At 58.1% G+C, this 9,302-nt stretch overlaps 7 protein-coding genes across 7 annotated transcripts, besides 10 other annotated features; 6 read left to right on the forward strand and 1 right to left on the reverse strand.

The window, feature by feature from the left end:
- The first annotated feature begins 75 nt into the window (after nucleotides 1–75).
- Nucleotides 76–117: a sequence feature (A-rich).
- A 2-nt stretch (nucleotides 118–119) lies between these two features.
- Nucleotides 120–149: a microsatellite.
- A 4-nt stretch (nucleotides 150–153) lies between these two features.
- On the forward strand, nucleotides 154–1,875 carry Tco025E_07987 (Sulfate transporter; the record flags this gene model as incomplete). The annotated part of the gene is made up of 1 exon (XM_029374844.1): nucleotides 154–1,875. The coding sequence occupies one exon, from the start codon at nucleotides 154–156 to the stop codon at nucleotides 1,873–1,875; it is 1,722 nt and encodes a 573-aa protein (XP_029225010.1).
- Nucleotides 1,876–1,903: 28 nt separating this feature from the next.
- Nucleotides 1,904–1,938: a microsatellite.
- A 174-nt stretch (nucleotides 1,939–2,112) lies between these two features.
- Nucleotides 2,113–2,135: a microsatellite.
- Nucleotides 2,136–2,196: 61 nt separating this feature from the next.
- Nucleotides 2,197–2,229: a microsatellite.
- A 335-nt stretch (nucleotides 2,230–2,564) lies between these two features.
- Nucleotides 2,565–2,605: a microsatellite.
- A 230-nt stretch (nucleotides 2,606–2,835) lies between these two features.
- Tco025E_07988 (uncharacterized protein) lies at nucleotides 2,836–3,516 on the forward strand (the record flags this gene model as incomplete). The annotated part of the gene is made up of 1 exon (XM_029374845.1): nucleotides 2,836–3,516. One exon carries the CDS (start codon nucleotides 2,836–2,838, stop codon nucleotides 3,514–3,516), a length of 681 nt encoding a protein of 226 aa, XP_029225011.1.
- A 110-nt stretch (nucleotides 3,517–3,626) lies between these two features.
- Nucleotides 3,627–3,722: a microsatellite.
- Nucleotides 3,723–3,832: 110 nt separating this feature from the next.
- Tco025E_07989 (putative alanine racemase) lies at nucleotides 3,833–4,567 on the forward strand (the record flags this gene model as incomplete). Its single annotated transcript, XM_029374846.1, has 1 exon — nucleotides 3,833–4,567. One exon carries the CDS (start codon nucleotides 3,833–3,835, stop codon nucleotides 4,565–4,567), a length of 735 nt encoding a protein of 244 aa, XP_029225012.1.
- Nucleotides 4,568–5,093: 526 nt separating this feature from the next.
- On the reverse strand, nucleotides 5,094–5,582 carry Tco025E_07990 (uncharacterized protein; the record flags this gene model as incomplete). Its single annotated transcript, XM_029374847.1, has 1 exon — nucleotides 5,094–5,582. One exon carries the CDS (start codon nucleotides 5,580–5,582, stop codon nucleotides 5,094–5,096), a length of 489 nt encoding a protein of 162 aa, XP_029225013.1.
- Nucleotides 5,583–5,659: 77 nt separating this feature from the next.
- On the forward strand, nucleotides 5,660–6,151 carry Tco025E_07991 (uncharacterized protein; the record flags this gene model as incomplete). Its single annotated transcript, XM_029374848.1, has 1 exon — nucleotides 5,660–6,151. The coding sequence occupies one exon, from the start codon at nucleotides 5,660–5,662 to the stop codon at nucleotides 6,149–6,151; it is 492 nt and encodes a 163-aa protein (XP_029225014.1).
- A 182-nt stretch (nucleotides 6,152–6,333) lies between these two features.
- Nucleotides 6,334–7,239, forward strand: Tco025E_07992 (leucine richcontaining 57; the record flags this gene model as incomplete). The annotated part of the gene is made up of 1 exon (XM_029374849.1): nucleotides 6,334–7,239. The coding sequence occupies one exon, from the start codon at nucleotides 6,334–6,336 to the stop codon at nucleotides 7,237–7,239; it is 906 nt and encodes a 301-aa protein (XP_029225015.1).
- A 16-nt stretch (nucleotides 7,240–7,255) lies between these two features.
- Nucleotides 7,256–7,287: a microsatellite.
- A 155-nt stretch (nucleotides 7,288–7,442) lies between these two features.
- Nucleotides 7,443–7,483: a microsatellite.
- A 132-nt stretch (nucleotides 7,484–7,615) lies between these two features.
- Nucleotides 7,616–8,980, forward strand: Tco025E_07993 (uncharacterized protein; the record flags this gene model as incomplete). Its single annotated transcript, XM_029374850.1, has 1 exon — nucleotides 7,616–8,980. The coding sequence occupies one exon, from the start codon at nucleotides 7,616–7,618 to the stop codon at nucleotides 8,978–8,980; it is 1,365 nt and encodes a 454-aa protein (XP_029225016.1).
- Nucleotides 8,981–8,998: 18 nt separating this feature from the next.
- Nucleotides 8,999–9,049: a microsatellite.
- The last annotated feature ends 253 nt before the right edge of the window (nucleotides 9,050–9,302 follow it).

The following is a 9,302-nucleotide window of genomic DNA, read 5'->3' on the forward strand; positions in this document are numbered from 1 at the left end:
TTCCCTGTGGCGTGACTAGACGGCCCTAAAAAAAAAAGCTGGGGCGAATAAGAAAAGGCAAAGTGAAGCCCTGCGAAACAAGCAAAAAACACACACACGCAAACCAAAACAAGCAAAAAGTTTTTTTGTTGTTGTTGTTGTTATTTTTGCGTCATGGTAGGCTGTCCGCTTCGTCCGGTTGACGTCTTTGGGTGCCCAAAGACGGCCTTGGGTGAGAACCTGGAGCCGCAGCGGACGTGGCTGGAGTGGGTTTTTATGCCGCGGCATAAACCCCTGTTTTACGACTTCATGGCGAACGCCAAGGCGGGCTTGACTGTGGCTCTTGTGAACGTGCCGCTAAGTATTGCCCTCGCCATTGGAAGCGGCGCAACCCCGGCGCAGGGTATTGTGAGCTGCGTCTGGGCGGGTCTCATTGCGGCTATTTTTGGTTCCTCGCACTTCAACGTCATTGGCCCGACGGGAGCCCTCAGCGGACTGCTTGCCTCGATGGTTGTGTCGTACGGCGGGGGCGTGTTGGCCCCACTCGCCCTGCAGGCGGGACTTTGGATGGCGCTTTTCTTTTTGCTTCGCGTGGATCGTCTCCTGCAGTACGTGAGCTCTGGGGTGGCGCACGGGTTTGGCTGCGCCGTGGCGATCGTGATTGCCGTCGGGCAAATTCCCTCGGCGCTGGGGCTGAAAGGCGTCATGCCGAAGGAGTCACTTGTGGACAAGCTGAGGGAGGACTACAGATGTCTTGGGACGCTCAGCGTCCCTGACACGCTGCTCTTTCTTGTAACCGTCATCCCTCTGCTCATTCTGTCCAGGCGGTACAACAAAATCCCATGGCAGATTATCTTCACCCTCTTTGGGATATTCGTCGCCCAAATACTGCCTCGCGGGTCATTCATCCTGCTAAGCATGAAGTACCCGGATTTGTCACTTAATTTCTTTGCCGTCGAGTCGCTTGAGGCGCTGATAAGTCCCCGGTGGTTTCACCCAACAGTTGTCCTCTACGGGTTTGGCATCGCCACCGTCGGACTCATGGAGACCCTCATCAGCTCGCTTATTGCAAACAACCATGTGGACGATAAGTCGTACCTAAACTACTCGAGTTCCCGTGACACGTTTGGCCTGGCCCTCGCGAACATGTTCAGTGCGTTCTTTGGGGGAATTCCATCGACCGCCGCATTGGCGCGGACGGCGCTGATGGTGCACTCCGGCGCCTTTTCGCGGGTGTCCGGCGTTGTCTCCTGCGTTGCCGTGGCCCTTTTGTGCAGTGTGCTCCGCCCCCTCTTCAAGGAGCTGCCCATGGCCACCGTGGCGGCCATTCTGATGGTTGTCGCCTACAAACTTGTGGACTTTCACGACCTGCACATTCTGCATGTCATTGACACCGCGAACCTCTACTCCACCATCATTACCTGCGCCGCCTGCACCCTCACCGACACCTTTCTTGGGCTCCTCGTCGGCATTGTGATTAGCGTGCTGCTGAACTACAGCGACGTGGCCGTGTCCGAGGTCCTGTTCCTTGAGGAGGATGAGGTGTTTGCATCACCACGCACGCCGCAGCCGCGTGTCTTTCGGGTCCTCATTGTGCAGCCGCAGGAATCGCTTCTCTTCATCAACTGCGCACACGTGAAGAGCCTCATCTTTGAGAGGAGTCTCGCCTTTCGTGAGTCGCTGCCAGCCGAGACGAAGAAGCGCCTCGTGCTTGACATGTCTCTCGTGAAGCGCGTTGACTTTGACGGAACGAAAGCCCTCGGTGAAATTATCAACGCCCATCGTGAAAAGGCCTGGGTTGTCGATGTATTGAACTGCCAGCACCTGCGCAACAGCCTGGTTCTTTGCACACCCTACCAGGACCTGCAGAAGCTGGAGTATACTGAGCTGTACTGATCGTGGCGGAAGGATGCTACGAGTTGTTCTGCTCCTTGCTGCCGCTGCTGCCGCTGCTGCCGCGGTGGGCGGGCAGTTGCCGCCCTTGAAGGGAAGTAGGGAGGAGGTGAACAAGGTGGCTCGTCATCACCGTTGTCTGGGGGCAATGGACCCGCCCGTCGGGAAGCCTGCGAGGGTGCCCTAGCCCTTCCCCTTCGATGCGTACATACAATGTATATAATAAACACGGGGACCGGCGAGACAGACAGAGAGAGAGAGAGGTGATGCCGAGGGAGGGGAAGGGGCTGGTAGGAGGCGTGTGTGTACATGTGTATGCGTGTGTATATATATATATATATATATATATACATATATGTGTAATCTGGTAAGTATCCTTTGAATGGTTCAAGTTGAATTGGCGGTGCACGTGGGGCACGGGAGGACCACACACGCAGAGGGAAATGCGAGGCGTGATGCGACTATCCCGGCTGTGCCATGTAAAGCAGTTGATAAAAGTACAACAGGCAAAAAGACCCCTCAGGGATCTTTTTTACACCCCTATTTTTATATAAAAACGGTCATTGCGGTGTCTTTATTGCTCTTTTTTTTTTTATCCCCCTCACGGACTCCTCAATGCCTCGTAAATTTGGGCCTATCCGCGGCTTTTGGCTAGCCAGCGTACGAGCGTTGCGGCCAGACGGTTGGGTCCCTTTTTCTTTTTCTTTTGTTGTTGTTGTTTTCTTCTTGCTGTGATCTTGGGGCGCAGCGCCCACCAGCGAGCGAAGATGTGCGGGGATGACGTGGAGTCTCCTCTGCGGGGCTGCGTGTGCGAGCCTCGCTGCTGTTCCCTTCGCCTCCCCACCGTGTGCCCTCCAATGCCTTTGCTGCGGCGGCGTTGCACGTCCCCTCCTCTCCGCCCCCGCGTCCTGTCGCCCCTTCTAAGCGTGTGCTGCAAGGTGAGAAAGGGGGATTGCCGCCGCAATGGAGATTCTCAAGAAGACGGCGCTGCTTCACATCGAGCAGCAGACAAAAGACATACCGCCGGAGGAGGTAACCGACATCTCGCTAAGTGGCGTCCCGCTGCTGCCGGAGCGCCTCACATGCTTCAGCGCCCTGACGTACCTGACGCTGGTCTCGCTGAAGCCAAAGCTCAAGACGCTGCAGGCGCTTTCCCTGGCCGCGTTCCCGTCTCTCCGCATGCTGGACGTGAGCGATAACGCCGTGACGGTCGCGGAGGAGCTCCCACGGTGCCCCACTTTGCGGCGCCTCTTCATCGCGAACAACTGCCTAAGGCAGTGGGCGGAGGTTGAGCGGCTGGCGGCGGCGTTTCCGGAGTTGGAGGCCGTCGACGTCGCGGACAACGCGGTGGCTGACGCCTCCCGCTTCAACGACTTCTTTGCGTTGTTTCCGAAGCTCGTGGCGCTCGACTCCAGAGGCCGCGACGGCGAGGAGGTCGTCGTTTCCGACACGGACGAGAGCGGCTCCAGCCTCGACGAGGAGAGCGACGCCAGCGACGACTCCTTCATCGCCGCGGCGGAGGAGGAGACGGAGGAGGAGGAGGAGGAGGCGCAGGCGCCACAAAATAAGCGGCCGCGGTTGCCGGAGGGATTCGGCGGCGCCGACGACGACGCACCCCCCGCGAAAGTCGCACGGAAGGAGTAGCGGCGGCGCTCTCATGCCTCAACCCCGCCGCTGCAGGCCTTAACTTCTCTCCCTAACCTAAACCCCTCCGCCGCCCCGCGTGCCGCCCGCGCGCGGCGTGTAGTGAACGGTCTCCCTCACTCTCTCTCTCTCTCTCTCTGTCTGTTCCTATTTCTGTTGCTATGTTTTTTTTTCCTCCGTTTCCTTTTCTCTTTCTTTTTGTCTTTGTGAGTGATTTATTTCCTTTTTCAACTCCACGTCCCTCTGGACAAGCAAACGCAGAAAACAAAAGCAAGTGACACTGTTCCGCTGCACTTCGCTGCTCCTCAGGGCTGCAATGTCACGCTACGACGTTGCAGGTGAGCCCACAGCCGAACATCTTGCCGAAAATTATAAGGATGTCATGGGACGTATTCACGCCGCCGCTGGCGGACGTCCAGTCACGCTCGTTGCCGTGAGCAAAACCAAGTCCCCGGCGTGTGTGCAAGCGCTGTACGATTGTGGGCAACGCTGCTTTGGGGAAAATTACGTGCAGGAGATGGTGGAAAAGGCGGGTGTATTGCCGAAGGACATCTGCTGGCACTTCATTGGCCACTTGCAGAGCAACAAGGTGAAGGAGCTTCTTGAGGGGGCGGAGGGCTTGAGTCTCGTGCAGACCGTGGACAGCGCAAAACTGGCAAACAAGTTGCATGATGGCTGCGCGAAGTACCGTGGCGGCCGCTCCTTGGACGTTTACGTCCAGGTTAACACGAGCGGTGAGGAGTCAAAGAGCGGCACAGAACCGGGGAACCCGACGGTGGAGCTCGCAAAGCACATAAAAGAGAACTGCAAGCTTCTCAACTTGGCAGGGCTTATGACCATTGGGATGCCTGACTTCACGAGCCGCCCAGAAAACTTTGAATGTCTCTTGCGCAATCGTGAGGCGGTTGCCGCAGCTCTTTCTGTGCCTGCCGATTCACTTGCACTCTCAATGGGGATGACCGGCGATTTTGAGAATGCGATAAAAATGGGATCGACGGTGGTGCGGGTGGGGACCGCGCTCTTTGGCCAGCGCTACTACCCAAAAAAGTGACTCACGGGGGGATAAAACGAAGCAAAGAGGGTTATAGTGGAACCTGGCAGCCGCGTCTCGGACGTTATGGGCATTGTTAAACTTCCCTGCCGGCGGCAACGGGGCGACGGCCATGCGGAGGTCTGCGACAACTGCGCCTCCCACACGCCCACACCCACGCACTTATTTTTTTTTTAAAAAATTATCTTCAATCGTAACTGTTTTGCATCTGCACGTCTGGCCCCATCGCACTCCTGAGGGGATTGCAACAGCGGCACCTTCCGCTTCGTGCGAGAACTGCAGAAGTTGAAGCCGAGCTCTCTTGTCGGACCCGTTTCCTCCTCCCCCCGAAGAGCGGTGCAAGAGGAGAAGTTGCGATGCGCAGCATTTAAGGCGCACACCCCTGCGGGTGCGGGTGCGAGGCCAAAGCAAAAGAGTCCAAAACTAGAAAAAGAGAAGTAAAACAATAAAATACAGGTTGCTCCCCCCACCCAACGGACGAGCGACGCCGTCCACACAAGTATTGTTGCCACGGACGGGAAACGGTTCAGGGCCTGGGCGATTGAACTGACCACAGAGGAACCGGGCCGGTCGATTGCTGAACTGTCGAGCCCGGGTGCCCCTGACCCCTCCAGGACGAATTTGGATTGTCGGGCCGCACGGGAGAGCAGCGTTCCGGCGTCTCCTCGCACACAAGCTGTTTCCGAACCACGGCGTGGTTTACTTGCCTTGCCCTGCCCTTGCAGCGAACTCTGCCAACGTGGGCGCCCGGTGGCGAGGGGTTGGGGGGCGGTGCGGACGCTGTGTACACACACTTCGTGCCGAGGAACCTTTGGCATCGGCCCCGCCGCTCCCGCTTCACGGTCGTCGCGTGGTCGTTTTTTCCGGGGGCGCTGCGGTTGGACGCGTCCAAACGGCCCCTGGGCGTGACTTGCATCGCGCGCCGTGGACAGATGCTTCTGGAGGGCGCCGCGGAAATCACAAGACTTCTCGCCAGCGCGTGCGGGGGGAGGTGTTTCTCCGCAACTTTTTCCATCTTCCTTCGTCTGCAAGGGGGCGAATTTCTTTTTTCCCCAGCGGGACCGAGGAGGCTGCCGGGCCAGCGCCCCGCATATGCCGGGGGAACTGCCGCGACGGCGCACGCCGCCTCCCGCGCGCTCTCTCAGGGCCATTCCGCCCTCCCTCCACTGGCCCCCGTCCTTTTCGCCGGGGCCGGGATCCGGCTGGGCGCCCGGCTTGCTGAAGCGGCGAATGCTGGCCGCACACGGCCCGGGAGCAGAAGGGCCGCTTCCGTACGCGGCGCGCCGCCGTCACGCGAAGAACAGCCCACCTGACATGTTCGACCCGCAAACAGCAGGGGCATTTGAGGCGTTGCGGGCCCTCCGTCGCTCCGAAAGTAGGGAGTATTGGATGGCTGCGGTGCAATGGGAATACGCGGCGGGAAGCGGTTTTGGTGAAGTTTTCGAGCATGCGCGCGCGGGTCCAGCTGGGCGCCCACGCGTGTTTTGGAATGTAGTGACACTATCGTCGTGGACAGCCGGTGCCTCTAGCGGGGAGGAAAGGGCTTATTTCTGGCCCTTGGCTTCTCTCTTTGCGAGGCGCTGAATCCCTTGGCACCACGGCAAGGTGGCCGGCTTCGCCAGGGTCCTCCTCCCTTCTCTCTTGTCATGCATTGTCTGCCAAACTCACATAAAATGTTTTTGTTAAAAACAAAAGCAAAACAGTCGGAAACGTCATTTTAAGGAGCAAAAATTAAGGAGCATAAAGCCAAAGAGAGAATAACAGGAATGGGCGTGGATATATCCAGGGAACGTATCAATGGCGCCGCTGCAACTGGCGTGTTGGTGGCGAGCCGGTGCAAACTCCACTCCTGGAGGACGATCGTAAAGGTGCTGGCGAAGCTGCCTAACCTGCGCGGTGTGGCGCTTGACCGGAACCGGCTCTCAAAGCCGCTGCTGTCCGGCGTTATGCGTCTAGGAATGTGGTCCACGCTGCGAACACTTGACCTTTCTTCCAACGACCTTACCTGTGCCTGTGTCCTTGGTGTTCTTGGCGGTTGCGAGTTGTCGAAGAAACATAAAAGGCATACTGACTGTTCTCGGGTTGTGTATCCGCTCGAGTCCCTCAACCTTTCAAACAACCGCCTGCACCAGCTACCGCTGCTTCTACTGGAGTTGTTTCCCAAACTTCGGCGGCTTTTTTGCCGTGGAAATAAGGCCCCACTGGAAATAGAGGGTGGGTTTGCGGCTCGCGTTGGGTCTGGTGCGGCTCTGACGACGATCGACCTTGGCTGCAGCCAGTTGCGTAAATTTTACCTCCTCGATGGCGCTGCCGCAAACGCCGCTCCGGCGGAGCCTCTCTTCCCCTCGCTTAGTGAACTGTTATTGGACGGGAACTGCCTTGGAGGCACTTTCACGCTGATCTCTAGCCGGTGGAAAGGGCCTAAGACGGGGCATTTTCCTCTTCTTAAGACGATAAATCTTGCATCACAGAAGGAGCTTTTGGAGCGCGTGGATCCTTCCGTCTATGTTGTGGCCCCGTCACTTCACATGGTCATCCTCGCAGGAAACGCGAGGCAGGACGCAATGATGGAGGATCTCCGTCACTCAGAGGAGTACCAGCCGTGGACTAAGTGGCGCCGGTGTGGTGTGGATAAACAACTGCGTTTTACAGGGACTGCTGCTTTGATGTGAGCCTGTGGGGGGTTTATGTTGTTGTTGTTGTTTTTTTCCTGTCGTTGTGGATTCATTCCTTGTTTACTTTTCGTCCCGCTAAGGGAGAGGCGTGCTATTTCCTTCTTCGTTGCCAACTTCCCCCGGACGAAAGGTCCTTGGGGTTTATAACAGACCCGCGTTGACTCCGCCACCGCCGTAGCGTGGCCATTATTTTCATTGCGTGATGATTCTGACGATGATGATGATGATGATGACGATGATGGTTACTATTATTTATTTGTCCTTGCGTATGCTTCTTTCTCCCTACCTTCCCACTTCCCCTTTACAGGCACACTTACACCTCCACGGCTGCTGTTGGGTTGCCGGTTGTGTCGCGTGACTGCCGACTGACTCGATGTCGTCGGTGTCGGTTGTGTTTGACCTCCGCTACACGGACTGGGAGCTCTTCGCGTCGGCGCGGGACACTTTCACCACGGCAATGGGCGAGATGTTGGCGCTGTCACGCGCCGCCGTGTTTGTGCGAGGGGAGCAGTGGCTACGTGTCGAGCTGTTCGCGGCAAACGGAAGCCGCCTCCTGCCTGTTTGGGATGCCGCCCGCGACGCAAATGTGGTGGCGGATGCAATGCGCATATTATCGGCGCTCAACCCAGTGCGCTCCCCGGCGCGTGAAACGAATCAGTGCGTGGTGGAGGCCTTGCAGCAGTTGTTGTACTCCACGGCACATTCCACGCCGGATGGCTCGCGTAGCCTTTTCTTCTTTACCACCTTTACGACGATCAGTGATTTCAGTCGTCTTGTGCACTCAGCAAAGATCCTTGCCATACCTTTCATGGAAAATGCGTGGGTCTCACTGCACTTGGATGCCACGGCGATGACGACAACCTCGCTTGCACTGACGCCTGCCATTCGCGCCATCCGATGCCCCATTGCCCCGCTGGTTCTCCGCAGCGTGACTCAGCAGTCATTGTCTCCCTTTCTGCAGCTGCATCGTCACGTTCCTGTCTCGCTGCGCTTTGGTCGCTACACCGTGCCTTGCTCCGCGCGCCGCCCTTTCTTTGCGCTTCCCACGCGTTGCTGTGCGGTTGAAGACCTTGACTTGGCACGAGAGGGCGGAGCGGCGGAATCCGGCGGCGACCGTGCGGTCCTTTTGCTGACCGGGCGGCATGCGTGCACTTCCCACTTTGAGCGCGAGCGGTGGCTGACGCGGGAGGTGACGCTCACGGCGGAGGGCGTTCTGAGTGGTGACGCCGTGAGCGAGGAGAAGCTCTACGGCGACGGCTGGATACTCTGCCCGAAGGAGTCGGGGCAGGGCGAGCGCCGCCCCGAGGAGTGGATGCACCACCTCTCGCAGGAGCTCCGGGGGGATGTGCTTCTGCTCACAACTCAGCAGCCGCACCTTGACCCGCCCCACCAGCTGGCGCTGCCCGTCTCCACGTTTGTTGGCTTCTTCCTGCGTCCGACGCAGTTGTACCTCCGCGCCCTCATCCCGCCGGAGCTGCTCACGGAGCAGCTGGAGTCCGTGGGGGCGTGTGCCACCCGCCACCGTCACGACGCCGCCCTCTCAGAGGAGCTCAAGAAGACGGTAGACGCTTTGCGCACGGATTCCGAACTTTTCCTGCAGCGGAGGAGGCCGCCGGCCGGCGTTTGTCGCACGCTGGCGCAGCTGCAAATAAGTCGGCAGTTCACCCTGCAGCTCGAAAAGTCACAGGGCGGCACTAAGCGCGGCGCGGCGCAGCCGCTTCATGCCCTTCACAGATAGCTAAGCAGATCCACTTCCTTTTTTTTATTTTATTTTATTTTTTATTTTTATTTATTTCTTATTTGTTTTGCCCCTTGCTTGCTTCCTCCTCCCCCCAGTTCTGTGGGAGAGTCCCAACAACAAAAACGGGCCCCCCCGGAAACGGAAACGGGAGCTGCCGAAAGGAAAACGCCACGCCAGGTAGGCCAGTGCGTGGGACGGTGCGGTGCATCCGTCTCTAGCGACAGTGCACCCCTGCCAGTTGTGTGGGCCTGACAGTGCACATGGTTTTCTTCTCTTTCCCCCACCATGGAGTTTCCTCACTACGCAAAACTGAGCAGAA

The sequence above is a fragment of the Trypanosoma conorhini genome, assembly GCF_003719485.1.
Source record: "Trypanosoma conorhini strain 025E chromosome Unknown Tco_14.4_contig_00677, whole genome shotgun sequence".
NCBI lineage: Eukaryota > Euglenozoa > Kinetoplastea > Trypanosomatida > Trypanosomatidae > Trypanosoma > Trypanosoma conorhini.